General features: G+C 40.6%; 2 protein-coding genes across 3 annotated transcripts; one reads left to right on the top strand and one right to left on the bottom strand.

The window, feature by feature from the left end:
- The first annotated feature begins 2207 nt into the window (after window positions 1–2207).
- Window positions 2208–21710, top strand: fam169ab (family with sequence similarity 169 member Ab). Of its 2 annotated transcripts, none has more exons than XM_023823210.2 (13): window positions 2208–2412; window positions 10460–10596; window positions 11865–11964; window positions 12234–12319; window positions 14170–14341; window positions 15286–15465; window positions 15564–15686; window positions 15777–15841; window positions 15920–15962; window positions 16137–16248; window positions 16512–16665; window positions 17066–17242; window positions 18897–21710. In XM_023823210.2, exons 2-13 carry the CDS (start codon window positions 10462–10464, stop codon window positions 20073–20075), a joined length of 2526 nt encoding a protein of 841 aa, XP_023678978.1. In that variant the 5' UTR covers window positions 2208–2412; window positions 10460–10461; the 3' UTR covers window positions 20076–21710. The 2 variants fall into 2 exon arrangements, with proteins under 2 accessions (XP_023678978.1, XP_023678975.1); XM_023823207.2 differs by lacking the exon at window positions 2208–2412 and adding an exon at window positions 2563–2729.
- Window positions 21711–21921: 211 nt separating this feature from the next.
- nsa2 (NSA2 ribosome biogenesis homolog (S. cerevisiae)) lies at window positions 21922–24395 on the bottom strand. Its single transcript, XM_023823211.2, has 6 exons — window positions 24236–24395; window positions 23373–23560; window positions 23064–23214; window positions 22801–22980; window positions 22473–22665; window positions 21922–22147 (listed from the first exon to the last, which is right to left on the bottom strand). The coding sequence occupies exons 1-6, from the start codon at window positions 24236–24238 to the stop codon at window positions 22080–22082; spliced, it is 783 nt and encodes a 260-aa protein (XP_023678979.1). The 5' UTR covers window positions 24239–24395; the 3' UTR covers window positions 21922–22079.
- Between the last annotated feature and the right edge of the window lie 44 nt (window positions 24396–24439).

Genomic DNA, 24439 nt, shown 5'->3' with positions numbered 1-24439 from the left:
TTCTTGTGTGACAAACTAACTTACCATTTTCTCTCTAAATAAATTTACTTGGAGCAAAAGAAAACTTCTAAATTCACTTTTACAAGTCTACCCAACTTTTGCTAAAAATTAGCTCCAGGAATAGTGCTTGTCTAATAATTCTGCACACAGAATGAAGGAAGTATCCTGGTCAGTCCAGATGTCCTGGGGGAGTGTGATCTAACAGAAAAGTTGTACCAAATGTCCGGTGATGTTCTTGATGATGGCCTAGTACAGGAGAGCAACTTCACCAATATGATTGGGGGCTACAATGTGGGACCAGTACTTCCTGGGTCAGTACTCCCACTATACTACTCGCAAGAAAGTCACATGGTTCACTTCAATGTTACCGCGCTCTCCATTATTTATACTTAATTATGGAAATATCTGTTTCCCTGCCTGTCTTCAATCACTGTTTTATATTAGTATTCTGTTATTGTTTTAAACCTGTTCTACAACCAAATGTCATTCTACTGCAGTGTAATGACAATAAAGGGCTCTTATTTAGGGCCCTAAGAAATCTGTTTAATTTTTTCTCAAATTCCGTTTTCCCCCAAAATTTTTTTCAGATTTATTTTAATTCGTTTCGGACTTCAAGTTCTCTATAAGCTGCCGAACTGAAAAAACGAAGCTTTAAATAGACGGAAGTCTCATAGTTTTCAGAGTCTGACGTGTCGCACCCTGTCTCTGTTACCTGTCTCCTTTAAGGCTCATTTTTCAGTTCAGAATCTCTGTAACAAACCCCGGACTTTTTCAGACAAACTGTTGGCTGCCACACTCTATATGTCACACTGCCTTACGGTTATCGCTGCCCTGGGATGATAAGGCAGGATGTGATGCAGCGTTATCAGGAACATAACTTTATGTGCAGAAGTTTACAGCTGTGGGTGGTAGTACAGCAGAAGCACTGCCTTATATGCTGGTAATGAATAAAACACAGACAATTCTAAGATAAATGTGATAATGGCAGTACACCTAACAAGAATTACATATGTACTTTAAATGTTCCCCTGAATAAAGTGTTTTGGACTGTGTAGGAAAACTGGAGAACCCAGAGGAAACCCAGACAAGCACAGGGGGACCCTATACACCAAACTAGGAATTCTACCAACAGCTCTGGAGGTGAGAGGTATGAATATTCATATACATTGCAATCAAAGAAAACAAAATATGTAAAAAATAATTAGAAATAAATACATGTATACGCAACAGAATCATAACATGTGTGGATTTGGAATTTCTAAGATTGTAATATAAAATTTCACCTTTTTTTTTTTTACAATAAAATTAACAGATTACATCAGGACAAACCATAAAGAAAACAGAAATAGATGCATAGGAGAAAAATGGAGAGCAGCAAACCTTTAAACATCTGAATATCTACAGTAATGTGCTATTTGCCTCACTTGTAGGTTCCTGTGGACAAAAGTGTTTGGCAAGTAAAAATAAATGTAAATGTAAAAATCTACAGTGAGAGCTATGATATTTGAAAATGAATGTGTAAGGCAGGTTAGTCTATGTTTACCTCTGAGATGTCAGCATACCCAGATCATGTATGGAAATTCTATTAAAATATTTTATTAGAATATTCGGTTTTCGTCAGCTGTCTGTTATTCAACAGTAGATATATTGTTTGATTTTACCTGGACATCAAAGTTCCCTGCCACAGTTTGCATACCACAGTGATATGAAACACAGGTGGGTAGGCCTGAATGTGAGTCCTGACAGGCTGTACCTGAAATACACCTACCCACATTAATAAGCTCTAATGAGTTGAAAACTATTCCTTATAATGGAATAAACACTTCCATATTGTGGAAAAACTCCTCAAAGAATCTGATGTGATTCAAACGACGGTCCGTTATTTTTTAAAGTATTCCTCCTTTCCTGTATCCATTCACATTCTTGAACGAATTTAGAGAAAAGTTCATTTTTGCAAATAACTTGGTGTTTTACATTTTTGTTCATGATTATAAAACAAAGTTTATCTTAGGTGTGAAAAAACTGATTCCTGATTAAACACTGACCCGATAATAACCATTTTCGTTCTAGAGGACTGATGGATGACACTTTGTTTCATTCATTTGTATCATTTGTTCCTAGAGAAAAGCACCGCAAACGTCAGCATTTTTACAATCAGATTCAGTCGGTTTAAAACCATGTCGCCAATAATGTCAAAAGTGTTTAATCGCCCGTGGGAATGTTTGTTATATAACGCGATTTACCGCATTCCCTTCTTTAGCTGGTTACGGGCAATTGCATGCACGCGCGAGACAGGCTGAGCCCAGGCTACCGACGCGCGCATCGCCGAGCTGTACGGACTTTGAAATCCTACATTCAAGCAGATCCTCTTGGAATATTAAAGGCGAGATACAGCCCATAGGTAGCCCAGAGGTGAGTCATTATATTTGCGGCATCAAGAGTGAGGGTCATTTTTAAAATTAAGGTGTTGGTGCGATTTTAAATTGAACCGTGAATGTTGCACAACGAATCGGAACGCGAGCGTGGCCCAGCTAGTTAGGGTGGCATCGCGGACAGATCGGATCAGAGATGGCTGGCTAGATCCAGCCCTTCGCAAAACGCACGTAACGGTGCTTGATTGCTGCGAGAAGAGCTGTAACGCATGCATTTTAAATATACTGTTTCAGAAGAACCTTGCTGCTCATGTTATGGACATGCGCAGAAAAGCGTAGCCTCGAAAAATAGTTCAGGTGAGCTAGCAAGTGAAATGTTCATGTGACAATGGACGTCTTGTGTTGTCTTACTCGCATTTTGATTGCGTCGTGATAGTATTTTGCTATCCCAGAGTTGGGATTGATAAACTGGATCCAAACTTTGGAACCAGACTGAAGTACTTTGATATTTTAATAAACAGTAAAATGAGTACCAAGACGTATTAAATTTTTATCATGGTTTGATTAGCTTATAATTTGGTATACGTTTTAAAGTCGACTCAAATTTGGCTACAAAATAATTATTTATTTTAGAGAAAGTCTGTTGCCCCTCATTAGTTGAACAACTTGATCTACTTGGACGTAATTGGCCATTTTTATAGCGAACATCAGTATGCGTAACCTTTAAGTGCGCAGTACAACTTTTTGTCTAGATTTTGTGTACCGGTTTGTGTAGTACCTTAAAATGCATCATTAGTCGGATCCCGCTTGCAACACGAATAGTTAGCAGCAACAACAACAGTAATAATATTGAATAGTTAACCTCGGAGAATGTTTGATTAGCAAATCGAATTTAACGTACTTAGACCAAAGCTGTACGGTTTTATATGAATGAGTTACGTGGAGTAATTGCATGATTTAAACGTGCTGATGATGATGACGACCAACAGTCAGGCAGTAGATGCACATGCATGATAGGAGAGAATGAAAGCTTTCTTTGTGATGATTGGAGCAGGTTCAGTTGAGTAGGCAAAAATACAGTTCTCATAAGATTTAGCATGACACTGCATTGGATCTACATCTGCCTTAGTATGTAAATATAAATTACTGTGGAAAAAAGTTGCTTTTTATGCTGAACACGAGCATATTCTGCTTGTGTATGTGGCTAGCTTTGCATGTGATGTATTGTGTTAGCAAAAAACTAGACTCAGCATGAGTTTGGATGTTGACAGGACAAGTATAAATGCCAGCACATAAATCTAACTAAAATGTGGGTATTAGACATTCTTGGGTGATTGATACATTGTGATATGTTCATCTGTATTTATGATGCTGTTCACAATCTTGTTAGCTAAGAAAAACAAGCTTCTAACCTAGTTGTCCAGCTGCTCATATCACGAGAGTAGTTAAGGAGAGTGGTGATGTCAGATTATGAACGTGTGGCGTGGTGCTGCAGAAGTAATAAATTGAAAACTGTAAAATTGAACTGAAATTCCCCTAGGCAAAGTCACTTGTATGGAAATCATGCATTTAGTTGGGCGGTGTGAATAAGCGCTGGGTTAGGGTGCCACTGATGCCTCTGAGCACAAGCTAGAGGGTGGAGGTATTGCGAGTGCAGTTTCTGCTCGGCTAGTAATGCGACTTGACATGGATTGGGGGGGGTTTGTGCCAGTGAACGCAACATTGACACTAGGTCTGATGTTGGCACTGGGCTTGTCCAAACACACACTGCTGCCCCATCTTTTGCCTTGATGACTATAGTCTTGTCCCGGGGTGTTAGGGGGGTCATGGCTTGTATGTGTAGTGCAACAGCAAGCACTTTTCAAGCAGTCCTGCACGTGTTGTGCAAGATCGAGTTGTGTGGCATGCTTACCTGTCATGCTCCAGAGGGGTGGGGATACTTATGAGTACAATTCGGTTGAGTGGAAATACTAGAATTTGTTGAAGTGGTGGTGGGGGGGAGGGATGGGGGGATTCTTGTAATGGCATGTTGGAGAAACGTATTCATGTGGAAAGTAGGAGTGGATAGGAGACTATCTATGCACTGAGCAACGGCTTCCCAGGGTTTGTCTTCTGTTCCTGGGGTGGGATTGGGGGATGGCCAGGGAGTCATCCCTTTTTATCTCTTGAACAGCCCTTTGGTCTCGTACAGTGCTTCCCAACCCGGTCCTCAGCGTTCTCCCTGCGTCACCTGTCCTCCCACAGTTTGAAGACGTACGTTAAGGGGGATGGTGAGCGGCTCAGCAGGCTGGGTCTCTATGCCTGTGATCAGAAGATCACAGGTTTGAGTCCCAGCCTCAGTCATATATACATCAACTCCTGAGCAAGGCCCTTAACCCCCAGCTCCAGGGGTGCTCCACGTTAGCCGACCCTGCGCTGTGACCCCCAAGCTATGGAGAGCAAGATGGGGTCAGCGAAGGGAAGCATTCCAATGCACCTGTACTTGTGTAAATGGCAAATGAACCATGTTTAACTACGGTTAATCGTGTTTCTGAGTTGCCTGTAGCATGTGTTCCCTGAGACAGGCTTCAGATCCTGTGTGATTCTGCCCAGGATGAATGGATTGTAGATGGCTGGGTGTAGATGGCTGGGTATAGATGGCTGGGTGAATCATTGCTCCATGATTGCTACACTTTAATAACTGAGAGATTATGAATAAAGGTGGGGATGCTATGTGTAATGGGGGGGGGGGGGGTAAAAAAAAAATAAAAAATTTGGATTGGTCTGCGTTGGGGGCCCAATTAGGATATGATGTCATGGGATCCAAAATCTCTAGTGGTGCCACTGGCCCTATGAATAGAATGTGAATGTTTTGTTGGCTGAGGGTGACTGAAGGTCATTGTAAGATAAAGACATAAATGCAGGTTTATGGTCTCTGTGTCCATTTTATCTGCTGGGGACTGGAATATGGATCAAAAGTTAGTTTGAAGGTCTGAGGGGCATCCCAGCTAACAGTTGTTACAATAATGCCTTATTTTCAGTTATGATTAAAGAAAATCAAGTCAAAAAGTCAAAGTATCATTATTGTCATCTTCATCTGTATGATCCATTGGAGGTTATGATTTTCTTGGTCACAGTGCAAGAAAACAGTGAAAAATAGAAAATGATTATGAAGGACATTGAGCCTGACAGTATACTGAGGCATGATTTAATACATTGAAAAATACAATCAAAAATCTGCATTTATTTGTTTATATCTATGTCACCTGTCATAGCACAAAATCCATGTTCTGCTTTCTTATGTGGCATAAAATTCATAGATTACCTGGCTGCTTGCATTGAATTTAGGAGGCTTAATTAGTGTTGGCATCCATGATGAAAGGTCACTTTTATCCGCCTCTTGCCATTCAGGGCTATCAGGAACAGAAAATGAAAAACCTACATAGGTGGTTGCACTGGCGCTGAAATACCCAGCTCTTATGAAGTCTTCCAACTCTCTTAGTTGTAGATCTTCTCGCGTAATGTTGTTTTCATGCTTTTGTATTTTATTTAGTCGCTTGTTCTGTTGATCAAGGCTAAGCGGAATTCATCTTTCTAAGTCCCAGATGCTCTGCAGGTCGCAGAGGTGGAACACGCAAAGGTGTAGATGAGTGTAGTAAGTGTGTAGTAAGGAATAGGATGGCCTATTTACTCTTATCTGCTGTGCCATCTGCTGTGCCATCAGTGTGAGCCTCTGACCTTTGACCTCTGCAGCCCCTTAGAGTAAACAGGAATGCTAAGTGAGTCCATGAAGTTGGGGGAAGGTAGTAGCATATTGATATGCTAAAAATCTGAGAGTTGTGCAAGGGTGTGACAAAGTAATTTTTGTGCAATGAGTACTGGAAGACCAAGGGTGTGTGTTTGCCTCGAATTAACACACAAAATTAAATGCACAGCATATAGATAATGGTTCTGACTATTCCAGTAATTAAATGGGAGTTCCACGCAAATATGAAATGTATAGATGCTGGTCATTGTCATGTGTCACAGTCTGAATATGGCTAAGTCACAAAATCCGCACCAAGCATTATTATAAGAATTATTGGGCATGTCTTTGTGATCGATCTATTTCATTGGAATGTAGTTCATCATTAATTCAGAGTATCTGAGTGTTTCATTCTATGTTTATGAACTCATTATTATTCAGTATGACTCGGCAGTTTTCTATTTCCAGTCATATTTTGTGATATTCATATTCTGTCTGTGAAGAAGGCCTGGCTTCCTGTCCAGTCCACCTCCTGACTTGTGCCTTGTACTTCCTGTGACCCTATACTGTATAAACATCTACGGGGAATGGATGGATATATATTAAAGATTTTATTTTAAGGATTTTCTTAATGCATGTCTCATTGGCACGATGCATCGATTTCCCTTGCATTTCTCCAATAATAGTAGGCGATATCGTAAGAGAGCAAACAAAAAGCCCCAATATGTCTCATGAAATTAAATGTCACAGACGGACAGCTTGTGGCTTTGCGGTGCTCAGTGGCTTTGCGGTGCTCAGTGGCTTTGCGGTGCTCAGTGGCTTTGCGGTGCTCAGTGGCTTTGCGGTGCTCAGTGGCTTTGCGGTGCTCAGTGGCTTCGCTCAGTGTAGCGTGTTGCATCAGTGTCTCTGAATCCTTGCTTGGTTGGATCCGTTGACATGATTTTGAGAGACCGCTATACATTCTGAAGGCACGGCTGAACTTGTCCAGCCACTGAAATACCCCGCTCATAAATGTCTGCGTACGAGTGTCACACAAACGTGTCCTGCAGCATATTCCATACACTCACCAGGACCTGTTCATCTGCTGAATCATAATTGATCATTCTCTCGTCCAGGCCTGAACAGCGAGAAGATTGTCAAAGCTTGTTTTCATGTACATCAAATGTTGCTAAATGTATGATTTGAAACGATTCTGAGTTTCTGTATTATTTTGCACTCATTTAAAAAATGCCGACAACCAGATACCTCAATGGTGTAAATGGTTTAAAATGGGCGATGCACACCATTCTGATTATTTCTCGCATTACTGATAGGATTGTCTAACAAGTATTGCTTATTTGCTAATAAAGTTCCATTTCTTATCCTGTGTGTCCTGGTATTTGGATCAAGGCTAGTATTTGGTGGTTTTGTGCAGTTGTGAGAGTATTTAACTGTTTAACACAGTTGGTTTTTGTAATGTTTATAGCAAATCTAGAAATTAAGGCGTACTCTTTCATGCAAATACTGCCAGTTAGAAATGTTATTGTCAATTTAAACTTGTCAGTACTTTGATGTCTGACAAAAGTACAAAAACTGATTTAAATGGGGATACATACTGTACAAAGTATTATGATCACCTGCATGTGCAGCAATAATGTTGACTGTCTCATAGAAACGGTGCGTGTCAAGGTCTGTGAGATATTATACAATAAGCTAACATTCAATACTTGTAATTGACATGGTGAATGCAGAATAAATTGGCAGGGATAAAGATGTGAGTGACTGACAAGGGCCAAATCATTGTATTTGAGCCCTTTCTCTGTTTTAGATGTCTGTGGAAATCAGGGGTAGGGGGACTGGCGTCTTCCATTAGTGCCTAAAGAGCTTGATGGTATGAACAGTTAATTTATTCACAAACACTTCTGAAAGTTTATTGTTACCATATGCTTGTTAATGCTGTGTGCTGCAGAACCCATCCCATAAGTGCGTTTTACATTGATTCCCAAAATGTTCAGTGCTATTTAGGGTTGCAAAATTCCCGGAATTTTCAAAGATGGAAACTTTCCATGGGAATTAACGGGAATTAATGGGAATAAACGGGAATTTTCCAAATTGAAGGTTGGCTCTTCTTAGGGAACTTAAATATAGTTGAGCAAAGTATATTTTAGCATAATATTGACAAAAAGGCTGGAAAGTGACACTGAAGAGGAAGACTCAGAGTTGGATGCTGAGGAAGTGGACATGTTGTTGGATGATGATGAGGTCCAGGAAGAGTCTATTGACTGAGCAAAAATGAGAAAAGAGGATTGCTTGAAGGAAGATTTGCATGTTTAATGGGACGTTTTGGAGGATAAGTGGCATTTTTCATTTAACCTTTTGAATGGGACTTTGTGGAGATTTTTGGACAGGGGGCATTTTTGAATGAGCGGGGTTAGGGGATGGTAATATTGAACTCAACATTTCTGTTTTTATTCATCCATGAAACAAGTTATTGAAACGTGTTCTATTCTACTGTACTTACAAATAAATCTGTTGAAATATCTGTTGAAAACATTTTGCATGGAGGTTTTCTTATGATTTCTGTTTATATTTATGCTTGGAAATAATATATTCCCAGTTAGTTCTCCTAAATTCCCATTAATTTCCATAATTCCCATTATTTCCATGGAAAGTTTCCAATATGGAATATTTCCAAAATTCCCAAGCTTAACTTACCATGGAAATTTACCGGAAATTTACCGGAAATTTTCCGCCCCTTTGCAACCCTAGTGCTATTCAAATTACTGAAATGTTTCCTGTGTATAAAATCAGGCAATCTAGGCAATACATGTGAAAGATAACCATTCCAATATTTTTAAAAAGGTGATTAACGAAAAACGGTAGCTGGCTACTAAAGTACAATATATTTGAAAGAGGGGTTGGTAAGACAATAATTTACAAAGCTTATATTGGTCAGAAAAATTTCTAATGAATAGTTAAGTTATTGTATTACCATTGTCAGCCAAAAAAATAGTTGACTTGAATTAATGCCGCAATAATGTTGGTGGTGTCACAGATCCTACTCCAAGAAGAACCCCCGACCAGGAGATGCTGTAGAGGGACAAAGGATTTCCTGGCCTTATAAACTATTTAGTTCCTGGCTGCAATTCCTCTATTGACAGACAGCTATAGGTCATTGCGAAAAGGCCAGGCAAGACCCTTAATGACATATGGTATTTTGTGATAACCTCATGGCTTAAGGCAATAGCTAAGCAGGTCAACAGATACTTATCTTTATTTTATGTACTTTGTCCACCTTGGCTTACTAATATTTCGTACGTTGCAGTATCAAAAGTCATATTCTAGACATGCTTTAAGCATGTGTCAAGTAAAATGGTTAATTAGTGAGTTAAAATCGTAAAGGAATCTGATATGAGCGATACTTTTTGGATAATTTCTGATTGATATCAAATTTTTTTCACAGAATTCCAGATGCAGTGTGTAAATGCTAACAATGTCGTCTCTTCTGTGCCAAATGCAGACCAATTATGAGCATGATTGGGGTCATGGATCCTCTTTCACTGACCTGTCATTCGCAGTGGGGGCCTCACACCTGTTGCTCTGCCTCGTCGCACCTCTTTGTTTCTCCTCACATGCTTTCCCTTCTGTGCCTGAAATATGTTGGAAGGTCTCAGCTTAGGGATGTTTTTTTGCCAACTTCCACAGAAGGCTTTAACCCTGGTTGTGGTCCAGGGCATTTCCCTGCATGGAGGTGCTGTGGGAACTGCAAATCTATCCAGAATTTTGTAGAATTACCCTGGAGCCAGATATTCCCCTTGCAGTAACTAGACCAGAGGGGCACCACGTTTGGGTCACCCAGGCTATAGCCCGAAATACCACACTGCACCTGCAGTGGTCATATGATATAGACGATTGATTGAACACTATCAAAACACCTGCTGACCACTATTATATTTGTATTTTGTAGTACAAATAATTGGCTATTATATGGTGTGATGTAGTTTTTAAAGGAACTTGAATGGTACTGTTTTTTTGGGATTAAAAAAAATGGTATGTTGTATCATTTTGACATGATTGTCATATTACTTGTTTGATGGGATACTTGCTTTGCCTTGACCACCTGTAACGAAATCAGCCAAGGGGAAAAAATAATACATATTCCCTTACAAGATTAGAATATTTTTTTGTAATAACTTTCTTTTGGAAAAAATGTTTCTTTGAGTCTCTCTGCATGCAAGTTCCGATTCATTATGGCAGAGTTGCGGTGCTTGTTGGGCCATCTGTAACTTTGTAACTGTTTAAATATGAAGGTAATAGCTGGCTTCTTTGAATTTTAACGTTTAAGCGATGACCTGGCAACTCTCCATTTGATGTTTCTTCCCAGGAATGGAATTTGTAGTGGATATCTTGGGCGCAGTGAGTCATGGAGACCTTGAAAAGTCAGCAGAACAGTACATGTCAGACCTTCTACGCAGCAACCCAGATAAGCCGGAATACTTTACGCTGCCCAAGTCCAGACAGGTGGGTGGAGACTTTTCCCTTGTGCTTTGAAAGGGCACTACTGAACTTTCTATTGCTGTTTTGTGTAGCAGACCTTTAGTGAATTCAGAATTTAGTGATTAGTTGTCATTGTTGGCACAACAACGAAATGTGTCCTCTGCATTTAACCCATATGTGACATAGTGACATAGCAGGGGGCAGCTAATTCAGCACCCAGGGAGCAGTGCTTGGGGGCGGTACCTTGCTTAGGGTACCTCAGTGGTGTGGGATTCGAACCTGCAATCTTTCATTTACAAGTGCGCTTCCCTGACCATTAAGCCACCACTGCCCTACAATACCTACAATGGATAATTCATTTAGGAAAATAAACAGCATCGTTATTGACTGTTCATTAAAAAACGAATAAAATCCCGGTGATCCTGGAAAAACATGCCCAGTCCATATTATGCATTTTATTTGCCTACCAGATATCAACATATATTTAAGGGATCTTAATTTAGTTATGTTAATCTTACTGTATGTTGAAAGGAATTGTTAGAGGCATTTCACCAGTTTTTCTTCCGTAAGTTGTTCTTTGTGTAACAGAGTAGGAATCAACACCAAATAGGAGCTGTTTTGCTTTTGCAGTGAAGGAAACCTTGTCATGTTTCATTGTCTTGCTTTGTGGGGCTTGAGCAGTAGTTGGCAACTTGGGACGGTTCCCAGAGAAGGCTGACAAAGTTAAGCAATGATGTATCAATGGGAAAACAGTAGGAGGAACTCCAGACTAAATATTTTCCCTTCACTTTTTGTGGATGGCCTTGTCTGTAAAAATTATTCTTGAATGGACAGCATTTCTCTTCCTCTGTCTCTCTCTCTCTCTGTCTCTCTCCCCCTCTCCCTCCCCCCCCCCAACTTTCTCTATGCTGTGTGGCCATTATGCTTTGTATTCCTGTGACCTCATGGTGCTCAAATACATAATACATGTCGTGGAGCATCAACCTGTCCATGCACCTACAAAGATGTCAGTGGCAAAACGTATCAGTCGAGGGGAAAAGAGAAACTCTGCAGGCTACGTTTATGTTTGTGACAATATATCTGTTAGAATTTGCCATGGTGTTGACCTCTAATGCATGTATTTGAATTTTTTATTTGCGTATAATTGACTATGCAGCTTTGTGCAAAAATGTGTCTCATTAATTTGTGAGTTGTGGTGCTTTTGGGACTGGCACCATCGTCTTGCCTGCCTCTGAGCTGGCATGTGTCCTGTGCCTGTCACATAACAGCCCTCCACCCCTCTGCTGTGACAGATTCCCCTCAGTCTGCCCAACATGGGCTTCGTGCCCATCTATGGGGCGGACCTGAAGCGCAAGGTGCTGGCTCTTTTTGCACCAGAAGACCAGTTCACAGGTACAGTGCTGCTCTGTACGTGACACGTGTGACACCGGTGCTCGCACACGCCCTTCATTTAAAATGACGCTCCGCACAAAGACGGCAGCCTCGCTAACATGCTTCTGAATGCCCCACCTTTCTGTATGTTTCATTGTTTTTGTTTGTCACGCTTCACACTTCAATGACTCTGTTTTTTTGGAATTAATTTTAGTTAAATGCAGGCATGTGAGACTGATTTAAGCACACAGATTCCTCAGAGGACCAGTTATTGTTGTTTTTTCCCCCAGCTGTAGCACTTTACTTGGCAGATCAGTGGTGGCCGTTGGAGGAAATCCTCAAAACCTCTGATTCCTCCCGAGAAGGTCTCCTGAAGGTACGAGAAGGCCTGCAAGCACAAGGCTGCGAAATGGCACTTTAATCACCGCTGTACAGTCACTGCATTGTTTGCATTTGATCATCATCTTCATATTTCAGAGTCATCAGCTAGTACAGTAGCACAAACAGTTCCCATGACTTTTTAAACTAGCTTTTAGATATTTAGAACTGGTGCTTGGCTCTGCTGCGCCGTGGTGGGGCTCTGGCGGGCAGTCCGGGGAATCTTGGGACACTCTGGGCCCTGCTAGGCGGATTGGGGGGTTTGGTTTGGGCTGGGCGGGGGGTCTGCTGCTCCCCGGTCGCCGCGGGTCCGCTCCCGGGTGGGGGGGGGCTCTTTGTATGGGCCCCCCTTGGATCGTCCTGCAGTGTCGGGGGGGGGCTGGGCCCCCCCGGTGTGTGGGGGGCCGTCTGCCGGGGGGGGGGGGGGGTGGTGGTTCCGGTTGGTGGGGCCCTTCGGCCCTGGACCCGCCTGCCTCGGTGGGGGGGTTGTGGGTGGGGCTCTGCGGGCCTCCCTGTACGGGGGTTGGTGCCCCTTTAGTCCCTCGCGGGCTGCCTCCTGGGTTGGGCGGGTGGTTGTCTCCGGGACACATGGCTGTGGGCCCTTGTGCCGGGGGGGCGGCAGGGTGGCCTCGGTTGCCTGGTTTCTCCTGCCTTCGCCTTCGGCCTTGTGCGGGGGGGGTGGGGTGCTGTCGCTTCCCCCGACGGCATCATATGCCAGCACATCCAATGACAAATCAGTTCACACCTACACTTACACATACATATAAGAATGGTTGAGCGATCAATATCATTATTATTGTTACTTTTTTAGTGTGTGTTATAGACATAGGAATTGAAATATACATGTATAAGGCTACGATCACGTGTGTGTATGCTACATATATATAATACCAATTTGTCACATTATTAATTATAATTATTATTACTGATGTTATAATGTTTGTTGTTTGATGTCCTTGTAATGAGTGTTATTTTTCTTATGGTTGTTTGTATTCTGTATTCCCCTACACTTCATTTTCTCCATCCCACCGACATTATTAGTTTTATTTTTTCTGTATACCTCTGTTTCCTTTTTTTTTTTTTTTTTCTTTTCTCTCCCCATGGTGATTAATGTCTGTTCTCGTTACGATTGTTGTTTCTGTATCCCCCCCTGTTTTTCTTTTTTTTTTTTTTCCCTTTTTCCACAGGACGGGTGAGTTCGGAGCGGCTACACTCTTTGCTCTTGAATTTAATGTAAAATAAAGTTGTCCTCCGAAGAGGGGTGGTGGTGGTGGGCAATAAAAAAAAATAAAAATAAAAAAAAAAGAACTGTATACCCTGGAACTTTTATATACTAGTACATGTGTGTGTGATTTAATTGCGGAGGTCTGTGCATAAATTTTGCCAATAGAGTTCTAAATGAATGGAGCTTGGCAGTTGCGGCTTTTATAAAACACAGTTTATATGGTTTTATTTCTCCCCCACGTGAAAATGTAACCAGTCTGATATTTTATCCAAATCATTGCCCAGTGTAGAAATCTCTCCTCGGCCTTTTGACTCCTTACCAGTTTGCATTGAAAACAAGGTTTCATTATTTGCAGTAACAATGCCTGGTACATGTAACTAGCATACAGTGGTTTCATTCAAATCAATGTGTAATAAAATGCATCACATCCCAAGGCTACAATGACTGAAACTGGCCCAGTTAGCCCTTGTACTCTGAGTCCTGTTCGTATCGTGTGAAGAAGGTTTGCACAGAAGCTGCTTTTTCTCTCTGTATGTGCATGCAAGCATGTGTCTGGGCTTGTTGTTTCCACCAAGACTGTTTTAACCAAGCTGGGTTTATATATTTCTCCCCTTTTCTTTTAGGTGAAGACACTAGGAGAGAGGATAGTCTTGTATGTTCTCAATCGCTTAGTGTACCGAGCGAAAGAGATCGACAAAAACGAAGTGCCCTTTCTTTGTCATAGTGAAACTGATTATGCCAAAGTCCTCTGGAAAGATGGCGAGGCTATTGGATTTTACTCCGTTAAACCCAAAGGTAAACTATGTAAATCTGTATTTTTGAATAAAGATGCACTGAATTGAATTAAATGTATTTTTTAACTTATTGTAATGGTAGTCACAGGATTTTAAAAAGTAAAGCAAGCTGTAGTACAGTTTTTAGGAATTATTTTAGTTTTATTTTAAATTCAACAGTTCATTAATAATCCTGTAAAACTTTCCATGAAAATCCAGGCAGGTTATTACTACACATAGTAATGTTTAAATGGAGAGTTCCATAAGTATTTAACATTTATTAGTATTTCATTTTGGTATGGGTGCCTCGCTGGCTTGGCGCCCATCCTGGGTTATTCCCTGCCTAATGTGTGTAGCTTCCAGGATAAGCTCCGGAATCCCGAGACCCTGCATAGGACAAGCAGTGTGGAAGATGGAAGGATGATGTTTCATTTTACACCATTAAAATGGAATAAGCATTGATGCCTAACATAATAGATTGGTACTAAAGTCATGCTAAGTATGCAGTAAAGTGAAATGGTGGTTTAGGAACTGAAATGCACTTGGAATTGTACCATCAGTAATTCAACCATTCCCTAGTCATTGGTTTTTAAGGCATTTTTTTCTACAACAAAGCATTAATACAAATACAATGTAATACACTTTGGAATTTTAAGAATGAACTGGAATCAATTTAATCTTTACAAATTTTCTTATTTAAACCATATGGCTGCAGTACCTTGTGTTGTTGAATCCAAAGGTGTTTTCTCAGGAAAAAAAAACATTTTGCATCAGTATTATCTTTGAAGTTTAATTGTTTCAGAACTAACAGTATTTGGGGAAATCTATTAAATCTGCAGCCCACCAACACTTTGGGACCTGAGCATTGTACTGTTGTACACTGTGCTCCTGAAGTACCATGCATATCGTGACATACTCACATGGAGACCCTGAAGTGATTCAGATGGTTCTGTCTCCCTCCAACAGGCAGCCTGTGTAGCAGTTTGTTGACACAGTGCTATCTGCTTCCTGTAATGGATTCAATATTTGTCAGGAAGGCCCATCGAGGCAATGGGCACGGCCTCCAAATGCTGGAGGACTTTGTGGATTCTTTCAAGGAGGATGCCCTTGGGTTGAAGTATCCCGTTTCATCGGCGATGTTCAAAGGTGAGGACTCTGGGAGCATTAGGTCCAGCAGTGGTGAGTGGCCTTGGGTTGTCTTTCAGCGTATGAAGCAAAACATGTAATTTTTTCTCTCTCTCCAGTGTGTGGATGTTATCTCAGCACATATCCAGCAGACCAAGATCTCCTCTGGGAGGTTGAGAGTGTTGGAGGGCCGTTCCAAAGGTTCCAGGTGGCCAGTAAGATTCAACAGATGTCTGTAGAAGGTAGTCTCTCCAAGTCCAGCGACATTATCTATATTGCTGACATTTTTCTAAAGGTGATAGTAATAAAAATATTGTTCTGTGATTCTGCAGGAGCAGAGTCGCTAAATGAAGATGTAACAGAAATATTCAGGGTAGAACGGTCTCCAGAATCCATGGTTTGTCTTCATATTTTCAGTTTTTTGGACTGTCGGTTTTTTGGTCTATCAAACCTTAAACTGTTGTTTATTTTAAAGAAAGAAGTGGATGTTCTCAATGAACACATCATAACAACAGAAGGTATGTATTTTTATTACACTGACCTGCTGAAGATGGATGGATGGAGCTGGATAGATCCCTTATGAATGTCCATGCTGTACAATATAAAGAATACAGGTGTCACCATTAAACCAAAGCACCTAAATATGTTTGCATCTTGTGCATTTCCATCATGCTGTTTTGGTGTCATTTCAGGTACTGAAGACACGACAGTTTCAACGTGCACAAGAAGTAGCGAATTCAAGCGCAAGCGGCTGAGGGAGGAAGCAGAAGACACTAAAGAAATATTGCCAGAAAAAATTAACAGGTTCTCCGATATTTCCATGTTGCTGTATTGGTCTCACTATACAGTCTTACACGAATAGAACTCATCTACTATTTCACTAATGAATGATTAATGTGACTATATTTGGGTGTTTTATTTGTCTGTCAAAATGTTGGTTATTGTTAATAATTTTAGGTGATTTTGATGCAATGATAATTATGAGGAATTTAAATTACCCATAATTAGTGAATAGCAAAGCTGCCAAAGGTTGACATCGGCTTGGTTGTCATTGTGCTTGTGGCCAGGGTGGAGGAAGCTGCAACAGAGACCGTGACCCCCTCTGAAGAGCTAGTGGAGGTGCAGGAGGGGGAGAAAGAACAGGGTGATGAAGATGGGATGGAGGTTATGTCCTCAGATGCTCCAGTGCACAAGGAGACCCAGGACAAGGCTCAAGCCGGGGTGAGGAACAGACAGATCACAAATATCCACTAGATATTCATTCTCTGGGGCCAAACACAGTATTTAATTTAACCATATGTGGTTTCTTGCAAACATATCTTTTCAAGTATGATAACAATAATGAAAAATATTGATATTTTTTTATAAACTATACAAACAAATTTTTCTAACTTGGAGAGACTCAGGAGGTCTTTTTGGCTGATTTGTTCTGTATTTTTCCATTACGTAACATAATCCGCATGGTATGATACACAATACAATACACATGCCATGGAAAGATATATTAATGTTTGCCTTTTTAAATTGTCATGTGATGGCATTTCAGATATTTGAAACTGGTACATTGGTGAAGTAAGGTCAGTCTCACAAACCTGTGCATGGGCGGGGGGTAATTTTTTAGGAGGCGGGGCTTCTGAGGGAGCCAGAGCAAGTGAATGGAGATCAGGCCAGCAGCGTGGGGGAGGTAGAATCGGACACGAGCGAGGGTTCGATGGAGCCAGCCGCTTTGCAGGAGAACGGTGCCCTGGGGGAGGGGGAAGAGAGCCACCAGTATGCCGAGGGGGTGGCAGAGCATGAGGTACGTATAAAGTGACACACGCTCTTCATGAAGCCAGGGCACAGACTCGCAGAGTCCTGTTCTCAGCATTTAACACCAGGCTGTAGATGTTTAAGGAGTTTCTTCTCAGGAGCAGTTGTGGCCTGTTTTTTCTTTCCCCCCCCCCAAACGCTGATATTTTGCACTTCAGCATGCCAGGCTCATGGGGGGGGGGGAGTCATTTTCCTTGTGCTCACATGGCTTTCATTAAACAGCTAGTTGCATTGTCCAAATACACATTTCTTCCCCCTTACTGCAGTCCTTTTGGTTTCAGCAGCATGCAAAAGAAGATGTTATATTTATATATCACGGTTATAGTGATCAGCCGCTTATATGGATCAAAAGCTTGGGACAGAATCAATACTGTTTAAATTATTTTCTTATAGTAATCAAGTTAGTCTGCTTAGAGTGTTCATTTTGGGGTTTTTGTACATGACAGCATATGGAATAATTAACAGTAATTTTTTTTCCTTTCGCTTTAATTTACTTTCACAGCCCTACTTTGCTTTGTTTATGGTTAGTTACACAGAAAACCTGATGGGGCAAAAAAGAAAGTAATTTTCTCTCAATGAAAAATGTAGACTCATCAATGCCTGTGATAAACTGCCAAAAATCAGCCAACGAGATGCAACAGTGAAACCACGATAAGCTATATTTTATATACAGTACTGTATTATAACATATTTCAGTTATACAGTTCAGTAATTTAACCCTGTTAGGGTCTTCGTTTTTTGGTTACAGAGGGAGTCCTGCTGGGTCTGGTGGATCCATTGCATTTTGGGGCTTTTAATTCAACATATTCAAACCTTTTTTAATTTGTGCAGTACTGTAATTTTGAAATGTGTTTTAAACAGCTGTACTGTATTTTGAAAGAGTCAATAAAATTCAGTAAATAGCAATGCTGTCCATTCTATTACCTTATATTTATGTAATATACAAATGTCAATTAGAAGGAAATCTGCCTGAGACAGGAAGAAAAAAATTATCATTTGCTTATAGCGATCAATTTGCAGACAGGTGATTAATTTAAGTGGTTTCCACTGTATGTAGAACTTCATATTTACATTAACTTTAACAATCCTTTACATTTTTACCATAGTTCAGAGCAGATAAAAAAGCAGCAAGAGGTGCCCGTTGAATCATTTTTCATACTGTTTTGTCATTATGGTGTCTTTCTTACATACTGATTGTTTCTGTCTCCAGCATGTAGAAGCCGGACTTGCTGTTGTACCCTTATGGTTTTCACTGGCTGAGTAGTGGCGTCAGGGTTTACCGTCTGACATACAGGCCTCATCCTCTCTCTCGCTTGCACTGCAGAAATTTAATCTCTTGTCTGTGTACTTGACGAAGCTGAATTGTCTCTCTGTGATTCTACCATACCAGCTTATGGTCAGGTTTAATCAGCTTAAAGGATTTTCACATATTTCTGGAATAGGAGAAGGTACTTGATAACATTGGATGTATAGTTAAGATTTCACCTGTAAATAATCTTGACCAAAGCAATGAAAAATAAAATGTAACACTTGTGTTTTGGCAGGAAAAGTAACTAAACCAATTAATCTAATTCATGTTAATTATTTGAGGCATTAACTAACTCTAATATAATTTTTATTTTTTATTTTTCCCAAATATGCAGGAACCAATAGATGCTAGTGTTGAACAACCAGAGAGAACTGCACCACCAGAAAGCCCCCCAGAGATACAAGTAGAGGATTCACCAGAGATAACAGTGGAAGCACCGTCATCAATTGAGGAGGCCACATCACAAGTGGAAAAGGAGATTCCTTTAGAGGCAGAAAATGAGGCCCCTTCGTCAAAAGAGGAGTCCACATCACCAGTGGTGAATGAGGACCTTCCGATGAAGCAACAGATTCCTGCAATAACTAAAGACAAGGTATCTGAGCAGGCAGAGGTGAAAAAGGCTGAAACGAACGAGAAGGATCCAGGATCAACAGAACATAGTATTTTAGATATGCCAAAAGAAGTGGACATACCTGTCGAAATACTATCAAGTGACAAGGTGACGGAGGAGAAAACAAGTCATGGAGCTGAAGCTGTAGAGGAAGATGCTCCTGACATGTCAGTAGAATTGGCAGATGATGATCTCAGTCAGGATACCGTGCTGCTCGTGGGCCTGAAGGAGGTGTCCTATCAGCTACCAGTGAATGAGAATGAAGAAGAATTGGCAGAGGAAACGGAACAGCAGGAGGAGTTAGAAGGGGACGTGTGTGGGGAGGACGGAAATGTGAAAAGTGGAGAAGTGTTGGAGGCCGTTGTGCAAAAAGACAGTGTAGAGGAAGAGGATGCAGGAGAAATGATGAAAGAGGAGATTAAAGGGGATGAGCGGGGAGCAGCCACTGGGGAGGAGACAGACAGCGCTGAGAAGGACTCTAACGATGTGATGGAGACTCCTGTCTCGGACATGAGAGTTCTGAGGAAGAGGACGGCCAGAGTGATCCAAGCACCTCCTACACGCAAATCCAAACGGCTGAGCAGACCTCCTGGTGATGATGAGGCAGAACCAGTGGAAGCATTCGAGGAACCAGAGGAGGAGCATGAGGAGGAAATGGCGGAGGAAAAGGTAGAAATGACTGAGGAGAAAGCCCCTAAGGAGGATGAGGAGGAGGACGATGACGATGACGAGGAGGAGGAAGAGGAGGAAGAAGAAAAGGCCAGAAATGCTGAAGAAGCGGCAGAGAAGAGCTCAGATGATGGAGAGGAGCCTCCAGTGGTGGACAGGAGAGGACTTAGGAGGAAAGCTAAGGTGGTCCAGTCGCCATCGAAACCTAAACCGAAACGACGCAGCAAAACATAAGAGCAGGACTGTAGGGATAAGTGTGGTATTTCTGCATTACCTGGGAGAGCTTTCTAGCTGCTGTTTTTTTGGCAGTTGCTTGGTTTCCACAAAAATTGGGAAAGTTTTTATATTAGATGGGAGAGGGGAGCTCACATTTCTTTATTATACACTTATTCATAAAGTTTAAGTTGTTATTAAAAAGCTTTACGTTTTTTTTTTTTCTTTTTTCCCCATTCTGTAGTCGTTCTCCACTGTTTTTGATACTATATCCAATGCTGCTTCATAGCTTATGCCATTTTAATGTAGATTGTTCTTAGTGTTTGAAATTTTCTTAAATCTCTACTGGATTAATCTCATCAATATCAAAAGTGTAATGCCTTGTACTTCTTGAAGCGCAAAGACAATGCTGGACACATCATGTTTACTTGTTGAAACAGGGACGTTGTGACTGTTATTCCACAGATAAGATGAACTTTATTGATCCCAGTGGGAAATTTTGGAAGAATTTTGAAAGAAGCCTACTGATACCCTCTAGCAGTCTTACGTAGCAGTTTTTAAAAGGGAAGGGATGCAGAAATATTCACACTTAATGCAAATTCGCTTTGCTAACATAAGTCTAAAAAATTAAGGGATTTGGAAGAAGACAGGCTAGAAACGTAACCCCTAGAGTTCTATATGTCACCAAAATGGATTTTTCCCCCCTTGTATTACTAGCAAGAGTATTGTTTCAATTGTAGATCTGCCTGTAAAATTTTAAATGACATTGCCCATTAAACCCAGAGTAAATGGATTTTTTTATTTAGATCTGTATGAGAAATGCTTTAAATCAACTTTTAAAACATGAACACAACTCATACCGATCGATATTTCATATTGGAGGTGTTCCATCTTTCAGATTCATTTTAAGTGGCACATTCTATTCTTTCAATCAATCACTCATCACATTGGATGGCAAATATTTAACTCACGGTCCTGTTGCAAATTCGCTTTCAGCATAGCACACAAATTCAACTGAAATTCACCATGAACAACTGGTTGTTTAAATAGTAGCATTAAAAGATACTGTTTCCCCTGTATTCACTTGATTTTTGGGCTTGAAACTGTTATATTTGTACACAGTAAGGATTCTATGGGTCAGAAAACTGAAAAATAAACCTCCTTTGCTCACTTTTATATGTATTTTAAATATTTCAGTAAACTATACAAGGGCTTTAAATGTTGCTTCATTGGCACCAAATGAATGTTATTGGTGCCAAATTTTTTTCATTGACTGAAACCACATTCCAGTAATTCCTGTATGTGCCCCTTTAGAAAATGTTCAAATATTCAGATACAATTTTCATGTTAACTTGACCTTGGCGTTATTTTGAATGGGGTGATAAAAAATAATTGAAAAGTAGATTGTATGTATTCATACTCCCATTTCTAGGATGAAATGTTAGACATCAGTTAAATTTAAATGAGGACTAAATGGAAAACGCTAAACAACTTCATTGGTCATGTTTGAAATCTGGGACAGGGGCTGTAAAACCTGTACCTGAGCAAATTAAATCATGAACTGTTCCAATAATGTTTTGGTAAATATAGGAAAAAATACATTTCTTTTTCTTAATTTCTTGCTTATTCTTAGGAAATAAAGATTTCTGTCACTGACCACTTCCTTGTTTCTTTAGTTGATCTTTTTTGTAAAACCATAATACACAAGAACGATAAGCATCGATTTCAGATTTCAAAATTTAAGTGAAACAAAGTTGATATTTGTATCGATGTAATGTGTTGCTTGTCAAGGGTTAATTTTTATCTCCGTAAAACCACCAGGTCACACAGAAGGAATAATACTTTTCATTCATGTTTTAACAAGTACTTCATCTGAAAAACCTTTATTTTCCACCAGCCATCTTCAAAAGTACATATAGCATGTTGGCCTATACAATTAAATAGACTGAATGCTTGCTGTGAGTAATTAGTCCTGTTCCATTTTAGCCCCTGTCTTGGGCTCTATTACAGCTCAACATGAGTTCATTATACAAGCAAAACTGCATTAATGCAGCCATCATTTTCTGGGTTGTTGGTCACTTGTGCATATTTTCCTGCAAGGGAAAACAAAGCATGATTAATGTTATACTTCAGGTAAACTGTTCTTTGACTTCCCACCATGCAATGGACATGTCAATAGCAGGACCTCTAATAATACCCAAAGTATTAAGAGAAATTGCTTTCTGTAGTAGGGAGTTCAGCTTGAAGAACCTTGAGGGGAAACCTGAGGAATTGACCCTATATAATACATCTTGTGTTCAAAAATTTCCTTTGACAGAAGACTAATCTTCTGCCAATGAGGGTTGCTGGCAGCAATGACATCATAGGTACCATCAGATACCATAAGTCTCCAAGATGCTGACCCCAAGAGACACTCACCCCAGATGACCTTCCCGCCCTGTGTGACCAGACCGAGCTCGCTGACATTGACCTCCAAGACCGTGCCTTTTGTGATCACTCCTAGCGATGTGTACAAGGGAGAGGAGGGATTCTTCTTCACACCCAGGATGGGCAAGCAAAAGGTGGCCTTCAGCTCTGGATGTGTCACATGTGCCTTTTTGAAACGCAAACCCTACAAAAGACAGCATGTCCATGACCTGCTCCATGGTCTACATGCACAGTGCACATAAACTATAATAATAATAATCATAAGACATGCTCTGCCTTGTGTGCTTTGCAGAACAGAAATGCTCTTGTATCACCTTACCATGGGTCTTATAAATCTTTCGTATTTTGGCGGCTTGCGAGTAAATCCATCTCCAACAAAGCAGACTTTCGTCACCATCCTCTTCCACGCCTTCTTTTGCCTCTTCCCTGTGCGGATGACCTTGAAGACCTCTGTCTCCCCCTGAGCTCGCACCTTGGGCAGCGGGACTTCCCATTTACCCTATGAAACAAAGAAACAAAGGGGAATTTGCTCTTTGGCCTTTCATTTGCTGTGACAGATTTTGTGATCCTCAGGATACTTACAGCCTTCTCTTTCCTCTTCTGCTTGATCATGTTAGAGAGCACTTTGGCCCGTGATTGGCCCTCTCTGTCCAGCAGATAGGCTGGTACAGCTCCCTGTGGGGTCTTTTCGTCATTTTTCTGTTTAGTTTTCCGTTGTTCATGCATTTTGATGCTGCAACGACAAACACGGACATTTAACTATGGTTATGGTTCTCTGACCCCAAGCCTCACTTATTTTCTCAAAGTAGTTCAGGTTAAGGATGCAAAGACGTGCGTCATGAATGAACTAAAATGAATATCAGCACATGGAACATTTTAAAGGAAACTCACGTCTTTTTCATTTGGATTTTCTCGGCATGCCTCTGCTTATGGTAGAGCTTGGCTTTAAGGCCAATCATCTTTCTGGCCTTATGCGAGCGGTCGTGGGCCTCTCGGCTCTCCTTCTTCCTCTTTTTCTCATGGTGGTCCAGCCGATAGCCGTGCCTTTTGCGATGTAACTCAATGTGCTCGTTCTGGGGCTGTAAGGGGATGAGTCAAGCTACCGAGTCAATGTGGATCAAGTAAACAAGTCCCTCCTTAAAAGCAAGTATAAAACACGACGTGGTACGTTATGAAACAGAAAATTAACAGATCTTTTAAATTATAAGGGACAGAAGTACCTGTGAAAACTTCACTAGGTCATAAACATTCCATGTTACATTAATTTTAAAAGAGCAAACTAAATACAGGACTCTATCATGCCATTCATCTAAGTTGAACGGGAGGCAACATTAAAATCATTTGAGATAATAGCAATTATAGTAATCATGATAACTTACGTTACTCAATAAATATTTTATTCTAGGGTTATTCCTTCGCTTTGTGTATCCATGATGAATAAGTTGTCGACGTATGAGCCTAAGCAAACTTAACAGTTTAGAAAAGTAACAAATGACCACGAATAAAGGGGCGGGTCTGTTAATTCCATAGCCATTAAACCTTCTACTGACAATTCTTTACCAATATGCTTATGTCAAATATTAACATATCAACATTACTTTAAAAAGAGTTTTATACGGCCCTGAAAGAAAACACCATAAGGTTACCGACCTGTTAAAACAACTTTTGAAACGCGTTAGTTTCCAGAAACACGTGTTAACTAACAAGCGTAAAATATTCATATAAAGCTATATGTAAACTTAGATCCATCTTACCATGTTGAAGCTTGTGTTTTACAAAATCGAATGTAGTTAAATTAGGTTGATACGGCTGTCTGAATGTTTGACTAATGTATTTCCAAGCGTAACTCGGGTTTCTTGATGTTATTTTCCCGAGCTCGTATATAAAAGGAAGTGCCACAGCTAAAACCGTCCGGTTTGTCCAATAATACCGGAAGTATTGAGTATGGAAAAAAATGT

Source organism: Paramormyrops kingsleyae, chromosome 7 (genome assembly GCF_048594095.1).
Source record: "Paramormyrops kingsleyae isolate MSU_618 chromosome 7, PKINGS_0.4, whole genome shotgun sequence".
Lineage (NCBI taxonomy): Eukaryota > Metazoa > Chordata > Actinopteri > Osteoglossiformes > Mormyridae > Paramormyrops > Paramormyrops kingsleyae.
This window is presented reverse-complemented; position numbering and strand designations above follow the sequence as displayed.

Excerpts from the sequence above, each read along its gene's own strand:
- fam169ab (XM_023823207.2), top strand. The coding sequence starts at position 2,642 with ATGCATTTTAAATATACTGTTTCAGAAGAACCTTGCTGCTCATGTTAT. Across the intron at positions 11,965-12,233 it reads ACCAGAAGACCAGTTCACAG|CTGTAGCACTTTACTTGGCA; the intron begins GTACAGTGCTGC and ends TTTTTCCCCCAG. Across the intron at positions 12,320-14,169 it reads CCCGAGAAGGTCTCCTGAAG|GTGAAGACACTAGGAGAGAG; the intron begins GTACGAGAAGGC and ends CTTTTCTTTTAG.
- nsa2 (XM_023823211.2), bottom strand. Across the intron at positions 22,666-22,800 it reads AAAGATTTATAAGACCCATG|GGTTTGCGTTTCAAAAAGGC; the intron begins GTAAGGTGATAC and ends TGTCTTTTGTAG. Across the intron at positions 22,148-22,472 it reads GGGCGGGAAGGTCATCTGGG|GAAAATATGCACAAGTGACC; the intron begins GTGAGTGTCTCT and ends TTTCCCTTGCAG.